Below are 21,715 nucleotides of genomic sequence, written 5' to 3'. Positions count from 1 at the left end.
CTATCCCACTATAGGCATGGTAGAGACATCTCTAAGGCTTCAAGAGTTGCTCCACATTCAGCAGGGACATCTGAATATTGTCCATGGACAAGTCTGTTCTATTAACACCCCAAGAATTCCCGTGATGCCCTCAGGTTAAATCTACTCCCTATATAACAGTCCTAGAAATACTGGTGACGACAAGAAAAGTCTACTTAGTATTCAGACCCAGGTTCAGCGCGAGCTGGGTTTCTTCAGTTTGCAGTAGCTGATGGTTAATAGTCACCAATTCAACTCCTGAAAAATAAATTTTCTGCCATTTGGGCACTGGCTGTTCATCATGGATCAGATTTATTACAGACCCTTAGTCCAACAGCATTGTGATTTTCCAGCCGGTGATGTCTCCAGACATATAGTAACAGGTATCTGGGCAGCTCTTCAGATGGGCCATTCTAACAGTTGCTAGTCCTACTGTATCCTTAACTTTTTGTTTCCCTTATTGTGGCTTCCCTCTGCTTAGGCAATTCCATCTCCAGTGGCCTTTGCTTTCACAATTCCTGCAAATGTCACCTGGTCTGAGACCCACTTGGGAAAGAGTGTCTCTTCCGACCCCGGGACACCTGTGAATGGCTTGCACTTGGGTCTCCTCCAATTATTTAGCTAGCAATCATTTCTTGAAGTGCTGCATCAGTATAAAGGTGTCACCCTGAGGCTGGGAATTAACAGTGGATACCTTTAAGGAAACACCAATTTCTTCTTCCAGATTTTGAACTCTGTATATAATCTGGTGATAGGTTATCTAGTATGTTATCCTCCTTCACCAGCAGGTTATGAAATTTCCCTGTTAAACCATTTATAAACTGACTTTTCACATATGATCCTCCCATAGCGTGCCACTGGGTATATGCCCTTCTGCATTGCCAGTTCCAGATGAGGTGCAGTAGGTTCCACTTCACTTGAGCCATCTCCCAGATGCAGGGAAAGCCCTATCGAACAGTCTCCTTAGTGCGCACATATAACCAGGGAGACAGGGGTAGGCAACCTATGGCACATGTGCCGAAGGCAGCACGTGAGCTGATTTTCAGTGGCACTCACACTGCCTGGGTCCTGGCCACCTGTCTGGGGGGCTCTGCATTTTAATTTAATTTTAAATGAAGCTTTTTAAACATTTTTAAAACCTTATTTACTTTACATACAATAATAGTTTAGTTATATATTATAGACTTATAGAAAGAGACCTTCTAAAACGTTAAAATGTATTACTGGCACACGAAACCTTAAATTAGAGTGAATAAATGAAGACTCGGCACACCACTTCTGAAACGTTGCTGACCCCTGATGTAGGGGTTCCCCTTCCAGCCTCCTCCTGGCTTGCCATTCCTTTCTATATTTCAAAAGAGTCAATCCCCCTTCACAGTGGTTGTATATCTGATTGTATGACTGTCTATAAGATCCACAATCCGCACTGGGAAGCTGCCAAAGTATTTACCAGCACCACCATCCAAAAACACTGCTAGGTACTATGCTGCTCCCTCCTCAGTCCACTCATTCACAGAGAGCAACATCTCGAAGTCTGTCAAGTACTCAGAGTCCAGTCTTCTCTGCATGATCAGTAAATTTCTTCTTTTGCCATCTTGAAGCCACCATTTGTAATACTTGCTTATAGAATCAGAGATGTATTGGGACAATCCAAGTACCAACTCCAGTCACACAGGCAGGACTGAACTTTGTGCTAGCTCCCCACCTCCTGGTCAGATCAACAACATCATAACATACACAACAGCACTAAGATACAGTACCCATCGGCTGTTGAGATGGAGTCTACACTAATCGTTACAGATCACTGAATCGTCCTCCAATCTAGCATCAAAGTTGGATTATCACATCAATTTTATACTTCAGTGGAGTTACTTCTGAGATTATCAAGTATCAGAGGAGTAGCCGTGTTAGTCTGGATCTGAAAAAGCAACAAAGAGTCCTGTGGCACCTTATAGACTAACAGAGGTATTGGAGCATAAGCTTTCGTGGGTGAATACCCACTTCGTCAGACGCAGGACTCTTTGTTGCTTTCTGAGGTTGTCTACAGTTAAACAGTTACAACGGCACAGTTGCAGTGCTGAAACTGTGCTGCTGTAGCACTTCAGTGTAGACACTCACTACAGCCATGGGAGGGGTTCCCCTGTCACTGTAGTGAATCCACCTCCCTGAGAGGCAGTAGCTAGATCAACAGAAGAACTGGGTTAGGTCAGCTGAACTACCTTGCTCAATGGTGTGGATTTTTCACAGCTCTGAGTGCCGTAGCAGAGTCAACTTCACTTTTTAGTATAGACCTGGCTTAATTTACAACCATGTAAATTTACAACTAGGTTCAAAAGCCTTCAGGCTAGAGCTTAATTCTCCCAGTTCCCCTGAACAGGGAGCAGTTTTTGTTGCACTCTGTAACTCAAGCTGTATCTACACTACCACTCATGTCGGTATAACTTATGTCGTTCAGAGGTGTGAATAAGCCACTCCGCTGAGTAACATAAGTTACACTGACTTAAGCATTGGTGTGGACAGAGCTATGTTGGCGGAAGAGCTTCTCCCATAGACATAGCTGGCAGCACTCATTGGGAGTGGATTAATTAAGTCAATGGGAGAGCTCTCTTCCGTTAGCTTAGAGTGGCTACAATAGAGAACTTACAGCGGCGCAGCTGCACCAATGCAGCGGCGCCAATGTAAGCTCTCTAGTGTAGCCATAGCCTCAAATACTTTCTTTCAACTTCCCATACTGCAGCCCTTGGCATCCCATACTGAGCACCGAGGGTCAGGTAAATCAAACTGATTAAGTTGCCCCATTTCCCCTTTTAAAATCGATTTTCTCCCTTGAAAGAGATCTTTCAATTACTAGGTGCTCCATACTGGGGAACACCCATCATGCCAATATCCCAAACTGCGGAGTCATTCCTTATGCAAACCAGCCATGCTGCTCACACTGCTTGATCTATTAGTTAGTAATGCAGGTTCTCACTGCTCTTCCTTGAGGGAGCACAGAAAGAGATTGGTACTTATTTCAATTTATCTGAATTCTGTAATGACAATTTGGTTCCGATTCATACACAGATATAAGCTCCTTCCCAGCCAGCCCCTTGGTAACTCATAAGAACATGTGTGCGTACCTATCTCATAAAAGGTATTTCAGCCCTGGCACAACACCAGCATTTCTGTGCCAGAACTAGATCTGTGATGATGGAACAAATGCTCTACTGACAGTTTGGTTCCCAGGCCCATTTGAAGGGAGTAAGCAATTGGTTCAGTACCTTTAGGGTTACAGAAAGAGTGTGAAGGCTTGTCCACATGGGAGATTTTTCCAGTTATACTGGTTTAATTATACCGGTATAATTCCAATTGTGAATCCTCTTATTCTGGAATAAGACTGCCTTTTTTTTTTTTTTTTTTTGGTTTAGCTTTAACCACCACCAAAGCCACATAAGCTAAACCAGAGAAAGGCACTCTTATTCCTGAATAAAATTGTCCACTCCAGGGGTTATACTGGATAACTATAGTGCTTTAAAGTTGTATTGCTATAATATTCTCATGTGACAAGCCCTTAAATTGGGATATGCTGGCCATCATTGAGATTGGAAAAGAAACATAAGTAAACATAGTACTTTAGTGATATATATAGCTGAAAGACGGGAAGATCTCTGTCCTGGAGAATTTACAATGTAACTTATTCAAATAACAGTAATTAATATTAGCAAAATATAGAATGTAAGGAAAGCCCAGGGGGAAATTCCAGTTGAATATTTTGAACTGATCCCCACTCAGCAGCTACATTTGGGAAAGAGCAACAAGTCTATTGGCTCCTGGGGCTACCAACCAAAGTCCAGCTGGAAAATTATAATGAATCTACTGGGAAAAAAGAGAAGGGAAGAGAAAGCTACACTTGAGAGGTCATAGTTTTATCAGAATCATTTCCCTCACACTCAATCTCCTGGAACTGAACATTAGTGAATTTCAGTACTTCTAATCTTCTTCTGTATTAGCTCTTTCATTTTCCTATTTGTCGAACATGCTCAAATGTAAAAGCACCTTAACTCTATAATTATTTCCTATTTCAGTTCCATGTGTTCCATTCTCATTAATCCTGTAAGATTTAAATGAAAACCTTTAACTCATGACATTTATGGATCCTGGTGTAACAGCACTGGAATTCAGTGGAGCCATGTAAGAGATGAATTTGTCTCATTGAATGATATTGTCAGGTTATGCTTTCTTAATATGATTTGAGCCTGCATTAGGAATGGGAAACTGCATGTGAAGGGTGTGCCCAGAGACTACTTGTCTACCGAAGTTGACTCTATATTAATTGAAGTCTTATGGTGCTTAGTAAATAAGGATACTTGATGAAACTGGAATTAAATGTTGCATTATCGGATTGTATCTTCACGGAAATATAGAGTGATTCCACTGACCTCAAAGAAGTAAGTCATGTGGAGCTGAGAGAAAAATGAGGCCCTTTATTTTTGGACTGCAAAATCACTGCATCTGCCAAAACTGAGAGGTTTGCCCTCTTACCAATGTTTTTCATGAGGCTGATGTGGTAGTCATCCTGAATCTCTTCTGTTAAACTATGAAGCAATGTCTCCAGATTTGGGTTGGTAAGAAAATGATTTGGAATTTGCTTTAAAATCATGTCTTTCACTTCTTTATCCTGGGGCGCCAGCATGTCTTTCCGTATTCCATTATGTATGTAATAACAATATCTCTGTAAAAATAAAAATATCCTTAATATAGTGACTTTTAAGACAGACAATTGACCATGATTAAATACTTTCCAGGTTTGTTTGGTTTTTTTAATCTCCTCAACCCTTTTCACAGGTAGAAGACACTTGGACTATCATGTGCCTTGGTTATTTCAAACTTGAGTTCCTTTTAAACCAGTACAAATTTCTGATGTAATTTTTTTAAGTAGTTCCATCTGCTTAGATATATTGTTCTGGGCTGGACCAACTAAAATTTAGTAAAATGCTGCTATTTGAAGTGTGAGGCAATAATATGAGCGGTTACAAATTTGGTTAGATGCACTTAGATGCAACTCATTGGCCTGGAGAACAGACTGAGGAGTCAGAAACTATTAAAAGAAAAAGGAAACAATTGGGAAGGAAATGGAGGCAGATTAGGGTTAAAGAAAGATTTAAACACGGTTTGTTGTATTTCGTTTTTATACATGCTGTAGCGGGGTGAACGCCTGCTCCAGCCCTGAAGGGGTTGGAAAAGCCCTGCAGAGGGCTGGGGCTGGGTAAGAGGGAGCAAAACCCCGGCTGATTGGGGAAGTGGCTGCAGCTGGGGCCACGCTCCAAACTGAGCCACTCAGCCTGATAAGAAGGCCAGGGCAACCAGAAGCTGAGTAGTCTCTCTCTGACAGGAGAGAGAGACAGGCCTGGTTGCAGGGAGCTCATCTGGGGACCTAGAGCGAGGCAGGGCTGGGGAAAGGCCTTGGGGGCTGGGAAGCCCTAGGCCAGCAACTCCCCAGGCTGCAAGGCCTGGTCTTAGGCCATATAGGTATTGGGGTTGCAGAGGGGCAGCCTGAGGGTGGGTAAAGGCAGCCAGTCCAAACCCCTTGTTGCTGGTGATGATTGGCTGATAGACTGCAGTTTGCCCCAGGGCGTGGGGGCTAGATGGTGACTGGCAGTAGCCATGACTGAGGCAACATTGGGATAAGGGGTGGGGAGACCCAGAGGGAAAGAGTGGGGTACTGCCAGGGGGGCAGCACCTAAGCCAAGGGCACCGGGGTCTGGGAGGGACATGGGGGCCAACGACTGGTGGATCACTGGCCCTCAGAAGGCACTCCAGAGGCTGGTGAGCTAATTCCCTGGATGACCAGCAGGAGGCACCGCAGGGGTGAGTCCACGCCTGATTACACATGCGTTGTCTGGTGCATAGAAATTTTCTTCTTTTCCCAATTTATGCCCAATTTAAGTGGGCATAACTGTACATATTCATACTCCTGATTATGATTATCATCACTTTTCTCAACTTAAAAAAGTGAAGTTAATACCTCTATATCACTTTCCGAAGGTGACTCTTCTTGCTTATGTATCTCCTCCTCGTGTTGGAGCATGACAACAAACTGTTCTTCTGGAGTCAATGGTTGGGTGTCTGAATAATATATGATGCCTAATTCTGGACTATGTCTATCTGAATATAATGAATTTGAATCTATACTGTACAGTTGGGTTGGTGTGGTTCTGAAACAAAAGGGCACCAGTTTAGTATACTTACAGCCAGAGATGCATTCTCATAACATTCTGGACAAATTCATGCCCTGTTTTTCAGTGGTATTATGCTGAGGATGAACATGGCGTATTCTACAGTACTCAACTATTTGTAAGGATGTAGTAAAGCCATACACCAATTTGCTTCATTATAAACAATATACATGCTGCCTTATATTGTAATAGGAAAACTAGCCAGTACATTACAGGTAATGGCAATGTATTTTACTATATATATATATATATATATATACACACACACAATCGCCCAAATTTGGTGACCTTCTGGGCATGCGCAAAAGACATCTGTTTGATAGGGTGTTCAGAGAGGGCTGGCTGATCATTTTAATGCTGCGAACTTTTAAATTGCATTGTTAATGTGTGTTGGGGCACCTACTATCTTGGATAGGCGTCTTTTAAGTTATTTTTAAATGAAAATAAACAAAACATAAAAATATGTATGGGTAATTATAATGACAAAGGTGGGTAATAGTATAGGAAAACTGGTAGCACCACCTATTATTAAGGTTGACTGACATTTTACATCAGATCCATTTTCAGTTGCGTATAATTTTGCCAAACTTTAACCATTTAGGCTGAAATTTTCCATGCCAGGTGTCTACCTGAGGTTGAATACCTGTGGATAATTAGTCAAAGGAATTCAGCCATTTCGGAGAATGAGACTAGAGAAAAATATGTTTTGTGGGTTTTTTTTACTCATGTTACAATCTAGTAATCTTTTCTTTGAACAGCTCTAGTACCCCCAGGCATGGAGCAGGGTTTGAAATGTGGTACAGGGTGGCCTTTGTGTCAGATGTCCCCTTTTGGCTGTCCCCATTAAAATCTGCCTACATTTAGCCAAGTTATAAGCCACTGAAAAATCACAGTTCGCACATAGGCAGTAAACTTAGATTTTAGAGGATAAATTCCACAAAGATTCCATCCGCCTTGGGCATGTTCCAGCCAGGGGCTGAGTAGAACTTTCCCTGCAATTGCAGCTCTGGGCTCCTGATGGCCATGATGGTCCATCCAGGCACCTGAACTGAGAACAGGAAGTCTATCTCTCTTGTTCTCTCAATGACCTCCCCAACCTGTACACACACTTGCAGGAGCCTGTACTGAATGCAGAGGGAAGATCTGTGGGAGGAGGGGAGGGAGAAGATGGAGAGAGTAGACTGGGGACAAGGGTCCCAGATGAGGAAGACTGAGACTGGGCCTGGAGGCTAGCAGCAGGGGAATGGAAAGGGGAACTGGATGGGCAAGGAGACTGGGACAAGGAGCCAGGGAAGGAGACTGTGATTGGGAGCTAGTAGGGACAGGGAACATGGGCAAAGGATTGGGAGAAACGGGAACCCATTGGAGGCCAGGGCATGGGAGATAAATCCGATGAGGTGTCAGGGGAAGGTGGGAACAGGTAATGTCTGGGCATGGAGATGAATTGGGAAAAAAGAAACCATTATTTTCCCACTATCCAAAAGTACTGTATCTCTGAAAAACTGATAGTGTAATTAGAGCATATTTCTAGTTGTCTTGTGACTACTGCCTATGAGTATATCATCTATCTATGCACACCCCAGGGAAATGGTTCAGTATCACAATTCATTAAATGTGCCATTTTATATGCTAGAAGTGAAATTCATCCCTCTGCAAAGGACCAGCAAAAAGTGCTACATGAGCTTTCTGCTGGCCCTCTCTGCTCAGGCAGGAATTTCACAAACAGATTTTATAAAAAACATAAAATTTTATTGTAACTACATCCAAACTAAGAGAAAAATTAAAGCATCAGGATATTGTAAGTGTGTCACACTGCAGAGCTCTAATTCTGAGACTGATTTCAGCACTCCATATCTTTATGATCAACTATGGTACATTACCTATCAGAGTCACATTTACTTCTTTGTGTAAGTCTGAGCCTCTTCTCAGAAGGTGCAAATTCTTTTGAAGCTATAAGTATCAGTCAAGAAAATAATTTGTAATAAGGTTATTTCAAGTTATTACAAAGCAGAGATACATGAATTAACTACAACAGACAGTGAAATAACAGAAAAATATAATCTGCACATAGAGGACTAGGGTCCTGATTCAGAAAGTTACTTAAACATATGCTGAAGTACCTTGCTGAACTGAGCTTCAGAAAAGCATTAAGCGTGATCTTAACCTTAAACATGTGCTTAAGTTCCATTGACATCAATGTTTAAGTGTTTTCCTCAATAGGAATGCTTAAGTGAAATAGAACCTATATTTCTAACTTTTACATATAGGTAGTGCAATGTAATATCTAAAGGTAGTGCAATAAAATATGAAGTTCTAACAAATTCACTATATATGACTAATTTGTGGACAAGAGGCTGTTATGACAGGCTTTTCAGACATATAAATCAATCGCCATATAATGCCTTTTCTCCAAGGAAACAGACCCTGATTATGACTGCATTCCATTTCACATACCTTTATTCATTTGAAATGCATGTGAATCCAAGAAAACAGGTGAAGAAACAATGGTAAGAGGCTTAGTGAACCAAAACAAAGCCTACTTAAGTAGTGTGCAAGAGAACAAAGTAGTCACTGAAACTCTTTTGTTAAATTCCCAATCGTTTGCCAAGATGAAAAGAAAGGAAGCAACGGCCTGGATTAACAGACAACAGCTTTAGACAAATAAAGTAAGTAATGGGAAGTTAGCATACTACATTATCGCAATCTTTCACCAATAGCCGTGGTTTATGATGAGATGCTAGAATCCTCAGAAGAAAGTTCACAAATTAAAAAGTAGATTTTAAATTGTTGTGACCTTGTGTTTGCATACCATACAAGGCTCTTCACTAGGAAGGAGAGTTTATGTGAATGTAAGGATTCTGTTGCCTCTGCACATTATGAAAGAATCAGTCTACTGTTGATACTGACTACAACTTGCTGGAAAATAAGAATTTTGGTCTGTGAAAAATGTTGACGTCTTTAAATTTGATTTCGGTCCACACTAAAATGAAAACAAGACATTCAGAATTTTTTTGTGACAAAACATGATACCATCCTGCCTCAGAATAACCAAGAGACTCCTGATTAGGATTCAGGACATGGAGGTTCAAGGCCTAGTGACTGAATGTGGGTCTCTGGCATCCCAGATAAGTGCCCTAACCACAGAGCTATTAGCTAATCTGGCATGGGTCTCTTTCTTGCTCAAGTTGTATGGGCTATACCTCTGGCTAAACCTCTGGCCATTTTATAACCAAACTTCACCCGAGAAAGATTAACAGGAGAGAGTGGTTAGGATTACAGTGACTGCAGATTTGTACTGCTAATTAAATATGCAGAGATCAAATGAACCATTAGACAACATGCTAATATATGCAAGTATGGATACGTGGTGAGACTGCTCTCTGCTTCGCTGAACCCAATGTTGCTCTCGCCATGGCAGGGGGCACCATTTTATGCAGATCTTTCAGTTTTAGATCACGTGCAGTAAGTGTGTAGTTATTAGCTATGGAATCACTCGGGCTTCGGTAATAACGCTGTTCTTTAAATGGAACTGCCAAAGTCCATGACACTCTTTGCATCAAAGGAGGATAATAGCTGTTCTTAAGGACAAGCTGAAATTGAAAAATAGTAATATTAAGTCATTGGGCTATCTAAGAAGTGTCTTCCTGTAGCTAGCACAAGAAAGAATAATTGCTATTTCTTAGCCTGAAGTCAGCCTAAAACTCTTGGCTCTACATCACAAACGCCAATTCACATTTTGTACTGACTGCTAATTTAAAAAATCTGTATGTTTATATAACGCTCATGAAAAGTTCCAGATTGACAGGCCTGAAGAATGAAGTTAGAGACGAGCGACAGCACAGGCGGCAGCACTACAAGCTTCCTCACACAGCCCTACCAGCAAGCCTCACCCTTGAGCAGGAAAAAACAAGGGCACATCACTCTCCACAACCACATGATCCTTGGCCATTCTGCTGAACCAGTCACCCAGAGAGTTGGTCAGTGTTGGTTCCAGTGGTGTTTCTTGTGATGTGGATGTTTTGTCGCTGAGAAACACTAAACTTATTTCATGCAGGTCACTGAATTGCCATCAAGTTTTGGTAATTACCATCCTAATCTGTAGTAACCACCAGCCTAGAGGTTAGCAAGGGTGAGGTGAGTGGGTGACCAAACCACTGAGCGATTTGGTCCCTCCCTTAAAACAGTTGGATTCAATTGTATCCTGGTGCAACTTCAGTGGACTTAGTGAAATTAACCTATTTTGATTTTTTACAACATGCTCAAGTTCATATGCAATACACAAATGAGCAGTAAACTAAAAACAAATACTTATTTTTAAAAACAACATTAATATCAGACAGTTGGTCATTTTTTCTTTTTTTTATATTAAATAGTTTTCCATTTGAAAATGTAGTTGTCAAAATCAAAACATTTTGCATGAATATACAAAATTTCAATGAAAATGTCAATGCAAACATGGTGAAACTATTCAAAAAGGAGAATTTTGTTTCTACTTGATCATTTTGATTCATTCTGACTTTGTTTTGTTTCAACCTTTAATTTTTTGAATTTTAACTTATTTTAATATCTATAATATTTAATATTATATACTAATGTTTTGGCATTATCAAAATGTTTCAAGAAGGTTCTTTTAATGTATCTGAATCAAAATATTTCAGAATTTCCATTCTACAAAATATTTTGAGATTTTGACTTGCCCTGATTCAGGATGAAAACAAATTTTGAAATATTGCAATTTCCTGTGAGGGAGAAATTTCATTTTCAGACCAGCACTAGTTATGATGTTTATACTCTGGAATCATTTTACTGGTAAAAGTCACACGAACCTGAGATGGAAAATACCATAACCAATATTTTTCTCTAGTTTCTCCAGTTTAAAGAATAACCTACGTAAAAAATACATCTAGTTGATGTTCATCTTCAAGTATATATTTATATCCTCATTGGTTTGATTTATAGCCAGTATAGTGATGCTCTTACATTTATTCCAGCTTTGTCTTGATGTGTAATATATTCTAACAGTGGCAATTTAGAATGAACAGCTCATTTGTCATATGACCGTATATGGTAATATTCTTGAAAAAAGAATGGTGTTAACTTATTTCAGTCATTTTTGGAACTTCATTGAATAATTTGAAAATGTGTCTGAAATGTAGACTGTTGTGGAAAAAAATAAATAATGTCGGGCTTTTGGCAGCAGAAAAAAACCTCTACAGCTTGTGTCCCCCAAAGAACTGACTACTGGCCTTCTCAGCTACTGTATCAGACACAAAGCTGTGCTTTACTTAGAGGAAGAAACAGTCCCCCTGCCGGCAGCTAGGAAATGCCACATTAGACATCATGTAGCTGTATCTAGCTGCCCCCTTCTGAGGAACACCATCTGTCACTTCACACAGCCTGACTAGCATATATGGCAAACAAGCCAATCTGGCTCATGGGAAAGACAGTTGGGGACAGAGGTGGTGATTTTTATTTTTTCCCAGTGAGTGCTCTGCCCTGAGGCCACACCCGAGCTCTACCTCTCCCCCGAGACCCCACCCTCTCCACCTCTTCCTGCCCCTGCTCCGCCCTCTCTCCCAAGGCCCAGCCCTCTGTCTGTCTCTTCCCACTCCCACTTCAGCCCCTCCCCCGAGGCCCTCCCACCTGCCTGCTGCTCGCTGCTTTCTGCCCTCCTCTGAGCACCTCCGCCAGCTGCCAAACAGCTGATCAGTGGCCCCCCCCGAACAGCTGTGGCTGGTGAGTGCTGAGCACCACCTATATTTTTTCCCATGGGTGCTTGAACCCTGGAGCACCCACAGAGTCGGCGCTTATGGTTGGGGAGACATTGTCTCTTCCCCTCACAACATCCTTCTGATCCTGTATCACTCTTAGAGCCTGATCCTGCATACACTTACACACGAGTGACTTTACATGTCTTCAATGGGGTCTTATCAATCAATAAATGTATCAACAAATTATTTAATAGTCTTTAATCTTACCCCATCTCCATTTCATTTCTTCTCTTTTTTTTCCTACATTTTTGTAACTTTGAATTTTTCCTCATCCTCCCCATTTCTCTATCCCTTCAAGCCCTCTTCAAGCAATAGTATAAAGGGATCTACTCTGTTAATCAGCTGAAAAAAGAGGAAATGTTTGCAACGCTTACGCCTAAATGCTTGTGTAACACCGACAGACCCCAGTTGTCGGCGGGGGAGGGGGGAAATCAAACCTCTGTTAAACTTATGTCCTGTAGTCCCAACTTTAATGGGACAGCTCACATATATAAAGGCTGTGGAATGGGATCAGGTAGTAGAGACCTTACAGAAATATTTTCATACCCAGAGCGAGGAAATGCACATGCCTATGCAGCATGAATGTTCTTCAGATCATGGTTTTCTGTAGCTCCCATTTTAAATGCATATTCCACTTTCTTCTCACATTTCATCCCACTTAACCTTTCCTCACCTAATAAAATAATGCAATGAAAACATAACTACTTGCTTTTTCACCTCTCTTTGTGTGACTAGCATCAAGTTTTTAATAATTTAAAATAGCTTTTTTTAATAGGTTATTGACATCCTGCCTTCCATTCCCTCACTTCTCTTTCCATTCCCTTGGGAGCTGCAATTAACCGTGTCTGCTCAGCTGGCCATCACCCTATGACCTCTGGAAAGGCAGAGTATTAAGACATGAAATAACTTCCTTCCATTTGTGTTACTGATGCAACTTTTTTTCTTCCCCAGTCTATCATGAGCTTTAGTAAAAAAAAATGATGATGATGATGATACAGTTGGCCAATTTAAAATAGATGATAAAACCAGATTACAACTCCTGCTGTGGGTTTTTCTTATGATCGATGTGGCTAATCTTATCAGTAAGGAAACAGGCATTTATACTGCTGTTAAAGTGCACTCATACTCCCTAAAGTCACTTTTGAAAGTTCATAGGCTCTATTCTGTTCAGTTTCTTATACCTCGCCCATCACCATGATATCTGAGAGTTTTCAGTAATGTAACTAGCATAGGGAACTAGGCTCTTGTATAATTCTATAATATTTGGAAAGGGGGAGAGTTAGAGAAATCTAAAACCTGATTAGCAGCCTAGGCTTCCCTTTACCTCGTCATCTGCTTAAAACCTGAAAATATCCCATGCCTGCAGGCATTCCAGTACTCTACTTCAAAGTTTTATATCGGAGAAAAGATGACACATACCTGATACAGTTCTGAGGGTTCTGTTGTGGTTGCAGCTGGCAGAGGTGGTAACTCTGGTATCCCTTTGGAATGACTCATATTATACACAGAATTATTTTGTGACTAGAGAGAATAAAAATGTGTTTTACAAAAAGATTTTGAACTGCATTGCTTGACAAAGGACTTTATTAATGAAGGATGGAGTCACTATTCTTCTAAGAAAATCAAGTATGTTGCAACTGTTCTAACATAAGAGAACTGATATTCTTACTCAGAGCAAATCAGGTTTTCTGGCAGCACTGTCATCTTTGACCTCTTCACAGCTCTAGGACAAATGTGTCTATTTCAAAGAAAAACCTAACTTTGGAGGCATATTTCACTTGTGGATAAAACTCTAGAGCAAAAGCTGATATTCCAAAATTTAGATTTAACAAAAAAAAAGTGCTCATGTTAGGGGAAAAAAAATTAAAGTGTTTATCAAAGTCTGCCTCAAGACACAGATGGCTCACACAGTTAGGTGTAGCCAACAGGACCACAAGGAAGTGATGTGGCCAGCATGACTTCCAACCTCTATTGATTTCCCTGTGCATCAGAAACCCATTCTGTAGCTAGGTGAACTGTAAGCAGCATTTCACTGTAAGATCAAACAAGACAAACCCACCCCCTTCAGGATCCTGGTCAAGTACCTCTACCAGTCAGTCACCACACCTGTTTTACTTTAAATATTTGCTCTAGCAGGTTTGGAATGAACTAAATATTGCCGCATTGTAACAGTGAATATATACCAGAAAGTGAAACTGACTAATCCTTGTCTAAGCTGAGTGAAATGCAAAAAGTAAATACAGGGCTTTTACTGGGCAAAGGAAATTAGAGTTTAAAAATTGTTTCAATTTCAATTCAGGGAGTCAAGAACTTTACAGCTCCAAAGAAAGCTGTGCTGCCAGGATGGAGAAGAACAGCAAACAGAGTAGAGGGATGGGCTCTTCACATGTGCACTAAATCCCATAGGATTTCAATGTAGATGTCAGAACATCTACCAAGTCACAGAAACATGCCCTCAGCAGCCCCTTTGAGGGGCTGATGTGCTGAGAGAGCTTTCTGGGATTCTATATTGAGTTTTCTCAATACATTTCCCCCCCTTATAATTTCTTCCGTGTGTGGGGGGTTCAGGAACCCTGCCCAAGGAAATTATATAAAGTGACACTAGCAGCAAAGAATGGTGGACTTGCAGACTCTAAAATTTTACATTGTTTTAGTTCTGAATGCAGTTTTTTTACATAATTCTACATTTGTAAGTTCAACTTTCACGATAAAGAGATTGTACTACAGTACTTGTATTTGGTAAATTGAAAAATACTTTTTTGTTTTTTTTTTACAGTGCAAATACTTGTAATAAATATAAAGTGAGCACTGTGCACTTTGTATTCTGTGCTGTAACTGAAATCAATATATTTGAAAATGTAGAAAATATACAAAAATATTTAAATAAAGGGGATTCTATTATTGTTTAACAATGCGATTAATCGCTATTAATTTTTTTAATCACTTGACAGCCCTAAAATAAATCAATATAATATTAAAAAAAACCAAAGGTAACATTTCATATGGAGCTAGGAAGCACATTAAAGGATCACAGAAAGCTATAGTACCATACTGCAACAACTATTGTTTGGATTCCTCCAAATCTATATCCCAGAGGTGGGTAAACCCCGGCCCGTGGGCCCATCCGGCCCGCGGGACCATCCTGCCTGGCACCCAAGCTCCTGGCCCGGGAGGCTCGCCCCTGCTGTCCCTCCTCCCCCGCAGCCTCAGTTCGCTCGCTCCGCTGCAATGCTCTGGGCCAGGGCCGGCTTTAGGACAATTCCACCAATTCCCCTGAATTGGGCCCCGCGCCTAAGAGGGCCCCGCGCCCAGTAGCAGGGCCGCCCAGAGTGGGGGGCAAGTGGCAGAGAATCCCTTCCCTGGCTAGAGGCGTCTTTTTACTCACCTGGCGGCGCTCCGGGTCTTTGGCGACACTTTGGCGGTGGGTCCTTCAGTGCCACCAAAGACCTGGAGCAAGTGAAGGACCCGCCACCGAAGACTAGGAGCATGGCCCGGTGAGTACAAGTCCCACTTGTTATTTTTACGTGGTGTGTGTGTTTTTTTTTTTTGTTTTTTTTAAGTCATCCCTGTCGGGGCCCCGTCGAAACAGTTTGAATCGGGCCCCGCACTTCCTAAAGCTGGCCCCGCTCTGGGCAGCGGGGCTGTGAGCTCTGGGGGCAGTGTAGCTGCAGAGCCCAGCCTGACCAAGTGCTCTGCGCACTATTTATAGTGCGGTGGCGGTGGCATGGCCCGGCTCCAGCCAGGCAGCGTGGCTGTAGCGCCGCCAGCCACCAATGCTCCAGGCAGCACGGTAAGGGGGCAGGGAGCGGGGAGGTTGGATAGAGGGCAGGGGAGTTCGGGGTGGTGGTCAGGGGGTAGGGATGTGGATAGGGGCCAGGGGTCCCGGGGGGGGGCAGTCAGGAAGGAGGGGGGTTGGATGGGGCGGTAGGATCTGGGGGCAGTCAGGGGACAGGGAGAAGGGGTGGTTAGATGGGGCAGGAGTTCTAGGGGGCCAGTCAGGAATGAGAGGAGGGGTTGGATGGGGCGGCAGGGGGCAGACAGGGGTCAGGGATTCTGGGGGCAGGGAGAAGGAGTGGTTGGATGGGGCAGGGGACCCAGAGGGGCCATCAGGGAACAGGGGTTTGGATGGGGCAGGAGTCGGGGGGGGGGGGGGGGGGCAGATGGGAGGGGGGGGCCGGGCCACGACCCCCACACCTAACCGGCCCCTGCTATATCCCTTGATAGAGCCATAAATCCCAATTACAGCAGATGGGTAAGTGATAGCAGAAACGTGTAACGTTCAAGTGCACAGTATTTGAAGGCCAGTGCATTAAATCACCATCAAAAGGGCAGGTATTATCAGTTGTAATTACACTTCCAGAATGTATTCTTATTTCTATAGGATGTTTCTTTGATACATTTTGTAACAAGAGGCTATGGACTCTTGATTCATGTGGCTATATCCGAGAAGACTGTCCAAACTGTATACAGCCAATCAAATTCCTTCTTTTTTGATACCCAGTGAAGAGCTCATTTATAAAAGAAGGAATCTGATTGACCTCCATAGACTATTCTCCAGCACACTAATATACAAGGTAAATCATAGTTTTGGGCCATACTCCATGGTCCTTAATCAAGCAAAACTCCACTGAAGTCATCAGGAATTTCACTTGATTAAAGACTGCAAAATTTATTGGTGTTTTTTGTTTGTTTGTTTTTAAAGTGAACAAACAATAGAGTTTATTAGGAGCCTGTTCTTCCTGAAAGTTTGAGGAGTTGGTAAGAAAGTGAATATTCCTGCTAAGGCAGCTCTTGACATGCCATAAAAGCCATTCCAAACATTAATATCCTTTTAACTTAGCGTGCTTGAGCTATATTACCTTTTCAGAGGGAATACTTTACCGAGGCTAACGTGTCATTAATATTTAACCACCTGGAGGTTCTTTGAACACTCTGCTCTGGAAACCAGCAGTAAGGATCATGAAGAATCCTTAATGATATAGTGCCATTTGTGTTCAAGGTTTTCAAATTTCATTGTGAATACTTCACAGAGCCCCAACAATAAATCACTCACTTACCCTCAGGAGCCTTGGAGTCTGTGTTGGCTTCATTGTAAACTTTGGTCAAATTGTTTCTTGTTTGTTAAAATGTATAGATTAGGTCAATATTTTTCTTAAAATAAATAAGCTCGTATTAGCTACCTGCATACAGAAAAATAGGGAAATAGTTTCAGGACATAGTTTCCATTCAGGAGACTAGAGAAAGTGTTATAATAGATGCTTCTGCCTTCCGGACACCCCGGCAGCTGGAAGGAAACAGTTCTCTTCAAACTCCCTCCATCTGTCTCTTCCTCAAGTTGTCTTCTCCCTCTCCCATGCTGCCCACACTAAGATCTCTTCTCCCTGCTACACAAGCTCTCTTCCTTTTCTACCCCACTTCAAGCTCACTTTTTCCCTGCACCTCATCTCAAACTCTCTTCTATCCTCCTCTCTTCTATCCCCCTCCCAAGCTTTCTTCCACCCACCTCCTTCCCCAAGCTCTCTAGCTTCCTTTGCTCCCACCCCCAGCTCCCTTCTCTGCTTCCTTCCATGCTCCTTTCTCCCCCCACCCCATATTCTCTTCCCTTCCCTTCCCCACTGCCTCCCACCCACTCCTTTTCGAATGCCCCAAATTTGTGGTTTTAAGTAAACAATTTCACACACATTTCTTGCTGTGAAAAGTGAACAAACATCACTGTGTGAAGGAGACAGACAGATAATGCCCACTAAGCCTCTTCCTAATGTAGTTTATTGGGGCTGGGGGCAGGGGAGATTTGCTACCTGCTGCTGCCCTTCTTAACCACCTCCTTGCCTGGCTGCAGCTCCTAGCGCAAGTGAACTTCACTGACACTCTGCCTTTCACTTCTCAGCCTGGTAGCCAAGGTGACAGCATTTTTGTTGCTAGGAGACATAAGAATGACTCCTTTTCCCCCTCCCTGCTTTCCCCCTCCTCCACAATGGCTGAAGAAAAACTCCTCCCAGTGTAATCTTATGTTAGGGTGACCAGATGTCCCGATTTTATAGGGAGTCCTGATTTTTGGGTCTTTTTCTTATATAGGCTCCTATTACCCCCCCACACCCGTTGTCCTGATTCTTCACATTTGCTGTCTGGTCAACCTATCTTATGTACTGCTGTAGCCAGGGAGGAATGGTTCAGGAATGAGTCCGTCATTGCTATGGGCTTGTTTACTATTATGCTGCTGAAAATTACAGGGATGTTTTGGGACAGATTATGGTTACCTGGGGTAGGGCTGGGGGAGCCACCCATCCAGCAGGGGAGAGGCAAATCAAAAACCTCGGATCTGAAAGGGAAAAAATACAGGGATTCAAATCCCTGAATCCAAACTACTCCAGGCACTTTTGATTCTGGTTCTGAACCAAAACCCCTGGGGTCCCAGAAGTTTAGGTTCAGATGTGGGTGCTTGAACCCCCATGCTGCCCCAGCAGATTCATCCTGCTCCCCTCAGATCCACCTGCCATCCACTTGTCTTTCACCATCTTCAGAGAGAGAATCCTGGTATCCTGACTCTCTTCACCATCCAAGTTATTCAGAGGCTCCAGGGTGGCCACTACCCCACTCTGAGCCTGGTACCTCTCCTCTCGCAACTCCCTCAAGAGGGCTCTGGCAACTACACGCCTCCCAATGGGTCTTCTGAAAATGATAAAAGACAAAAACACCACATCACCTGTGGGTGGACATTTTTCACAAAGCATTCCTTCTATGTGCGACCTCTCAGTCCTCATCCTCAAAGGAAACCTGCACACCTTCAAAAGACAAGCCTGGATGTTTTAATTCATAACTTTGCTAGACGGTAAATATCATGGAGTGAATACAGTCACTGAATTTATTAGAATAATCTACAACCTCTCCCTCCCCCATGACTGGAGAGATGTTAACAGGCCACTTCACCTTGAATAATCCCTTGAAATATGTGTTAACTACTTACGTTAAACAATCTGTTCCACCTTGTATTTAGCTGTGACGTTTCCCAGACCTGAAAAAGAGCTCTGTGTAAGCTCGAACGCTTGTCTCGCTCACCAACAGAATTTGGTCCAATAAATGATATTAGCTGCTGACCCACCTTGTATCTCTAATATTCTGGAGAACCAACATGGCTCCAACAACACTGCATACCCTTCAATAATGTCAGATATGAATATTTTTAGTAGTCTTAGAAAAACACTCTTACCTTTCAGAGTAGCAGCCGTGTTAGTCTGTATCCGCAAAAAGAAGAACAGGAGTACTTGTGGCACCTTAGAGACTAAAAATTTATTAGAGCGTAAGCTTTCGTGGACTACAGCCCATGAAGTGGGCTGTAGTCCACGAAAGCTTATGCTCTAATAAATTTGTTAGTCTCTAAGGTGCCACAAGTACTCCTGTTACTCTTACCTTTCTCTCTCTCTCTCTCACTCCAGTCTTTGAGTATTTCTTTTTTGCTGTGCATCTTTGAGTCCAGAGCCTAATATAGGCAGTGGAGCAAATTTTGAGCTGATTTAGGCCCCCTTCCTTCAATTTAATAAATGGACAGATCCTTACACCTGTACAGTACGACTGAAGTCAATAGGTCTCTTCAAGGGCACAGAGTTCCATTGAGTCTGTTAAAGTAGCTCATTCATAAAGCTTCATTTTACTTTAACAAGACTGTTGTAGAATTTATACAGAATATGCAAGGGAACTTGGAAGGATTCCCCCCCACCCCACCCCAATATAGAGTGCATGTTAAAAGGGCAGTATATGGTCATATATATTTTTTTTTAAGTTTTCATCTATGTTACTAACCACCTTTGATTACTAAAGCCCCAATCCTCTGTGAAGCTCCTTGCAGTATCAAGGTGTAAAATGGAAAGAATTTTAAAAATCTAATTTACTTTTCAGGAGCTGGGGTATTTACTTTTTTCATTTCACTTAACTGAGACAGCTAAACTAGATTGGTCAATTTCACTCTCGTGAGCAATCAGTTTCACTGTCAGGTTCCCATGCCCTAACAGAACTCTGTGATGTTTTGGTTACATACACTAGGGAAGAATTTTTAAATCTAATAAAAAAAATTTCTATTTTTATTGACAATTTTTAAAAAAATAGTGAAACCAATTATTTTCAGTTTTGTAACAGTCTTAATGATGACAAAAAGTACTAACCAGAAACTTGAATATTTTGCATGTTTCTGAAAATATTTAGCATTAAAACTTCTATACAGCAAAAAGAACTAATAAAGTAAAATTGGGGCATTCAGATCCTGCATCTGCCACCAGTGTAATGAACCCATAAACACCCAGCAACTTCCATTTCACTATACTTCATACTAAACTACTTAGAAATTCACAGCAGCATTGGGAAAACCCTCAGCTACTCCTACTCTGAAGGCAGGATTAGTGATACATAGTTCAACAGTTCCAAGAGCATCCAGTAGTAGGCAGTGGTCCGTCCTTATGCTATCCCATTCATTACAACACCCTACCAAGTTCCTTACCAAAATTCTTCCCACTCTATACCGTCTTTTGCCAACTTGCACAATTTTATCAGGAGTCTCATGATGTTTGGCGACCTTAAAGCCCCAGTTCCTGGAGTAAAGAGAGATTACATGAGAAGCTCAGCTTTTATTTATTATTTTTAAGTAACATTATATCTCTAATTTTTTAAATTGAAAATGTAACCAAAGTGTACTGAAAGGCTCACAAATCAAAAAGCAAATAAAATAAACCCTAGTTTTTAAAAAAATCATGATTTTTAGAAAACTGTATGATTTTTTTTTAAAGGATCTGACATGGTTTTTGAATGCATAACTTCTGTTATGGAGTGTGCTGTCTGTCATTGTCTAACAGGCTGCTACCGTCCACCCCAGAGTTTCCTTTATTTCAGGAGTGAAGCTGTATCCCACATTAGGGATCTTTCCCTACTTCTCTGCAAACCAAATCTCATCTACTGCAAGCTTGCCACAGCTTGTCCTCCTCCACACTTGCTGCCTGGGCTATGTTGCTCCAGCCTATTATGCCATCTGCTCAGATTTCCAAATGAAATTTCCATTTTTCAGTGTGCCAAAACATAATGTGGCTGGATAGGATGAGGCAGGCATTTTACAAATGCAGTAGTTTACACAAAGTAAAATAACAAGGAACACTTTTGATTGATTGGAGAGATCAGAGCTGCTGTCATGAGCTAAAAATCTTTCATAAAGGCACATGCCTCCTATCCACACGTGAAAGCTAAAACCAGGAACATTTAGGGGGGACAGAACAGGAGACACTGTCAGTACTGATCTAACATGCACACATACAAGGCATTTATATGGGCCTGGCATGTTCACATATGTGGCACTGGTGTGCCCACACATGTGGCACTGGGGTATCCCTATAGATAGCACTGGAAAGGGCTTGGTATGCTGTCATACATGGCACTGGTGTGCTCCATATGTGACATTGTCATGGGCTTGATATGTTTAATTCCACACATGGCACTGGCATGGGCTTAGCAAGACGTTTGCATTTTGTGTATCCGATTTGCCCCTCCCCACCCTCTCTGATCCTGCCATCAGTGTGCAGCCCCCACACCGCCCCTTCCCATACTGTGGCAGACAATGTTCTGTGGAGACACACCAGTGCCACATGTGTAGGTGCAACAGCGCCATGTTGTATGTGAACATGCCAGGCCCATGGAAGTGCCTTGTACGTGATGAGCCTGCTAGACCAGCGCCCA

At 42.2% G+C, this 21,715-nt stretch overlaps 1 protein-coding gene across 1 annotated transcript in view; it reads right to left on the bottom strand.

Moving 5' to 3' along the window:
• The window catches only part of DNAH3 (dynein axonemal heavy chain 3), a 120,820-nt gene extending 103,664 nt beyond the window's left edge, over positions 1-17,156 (bottom strand). The window contains exons 1-6 of the mRNA XM_034784789.1: positions 17,062-17,156; positions 13,424-13,525; positions 9,598-9,823; positions 8,114-8,183; positions 6,023-6,212; positions 4,540-4,729 (exon numbers count right to left, since the gene is read on the bottom strand). Coding sequence (XP_034640680.1) covers positions 4,540-4,729; positions 6,023-6,212; positions 8,114-8,183; positions 9,598-9,823; positions 13,424-13,525; positions 17,062-17,094 — 811 coding nt within the window. The 5' untranslated portion in view covers positions 17,095-17,156. The remainder of the gene's footprint in view (positions 1-4,539; positions 4,730-6,022; positions 6,213-8,113; positions 8,184-9,597; positions 9,824-13,423; positions 13,526-17,061) is intronic.
• Between the last annotated feature and the right edge of the window lie 4,559 nt (positions 17,157-21,715).

Source organism: Trachemys scripta, chromosome 10, assembly GCF_013100865.1.
Source record: "Trachemys scripta elegans isolate TJP31775 chromosome 10, CAS_Tse_1.0, whole genome shotgun sequence".
In the NCBI taxonomy this organism is placed as follows: domain Eukaryota; kingdom Metazoa; phylum Chordata; order Testudines; family Emydidae; genus Trachemys; species Trachemys scripta.
Note: the sequence above shows the minus strand (reverse complement) of the source record. Positions and strands in the feature narration are given on the sequence as shown.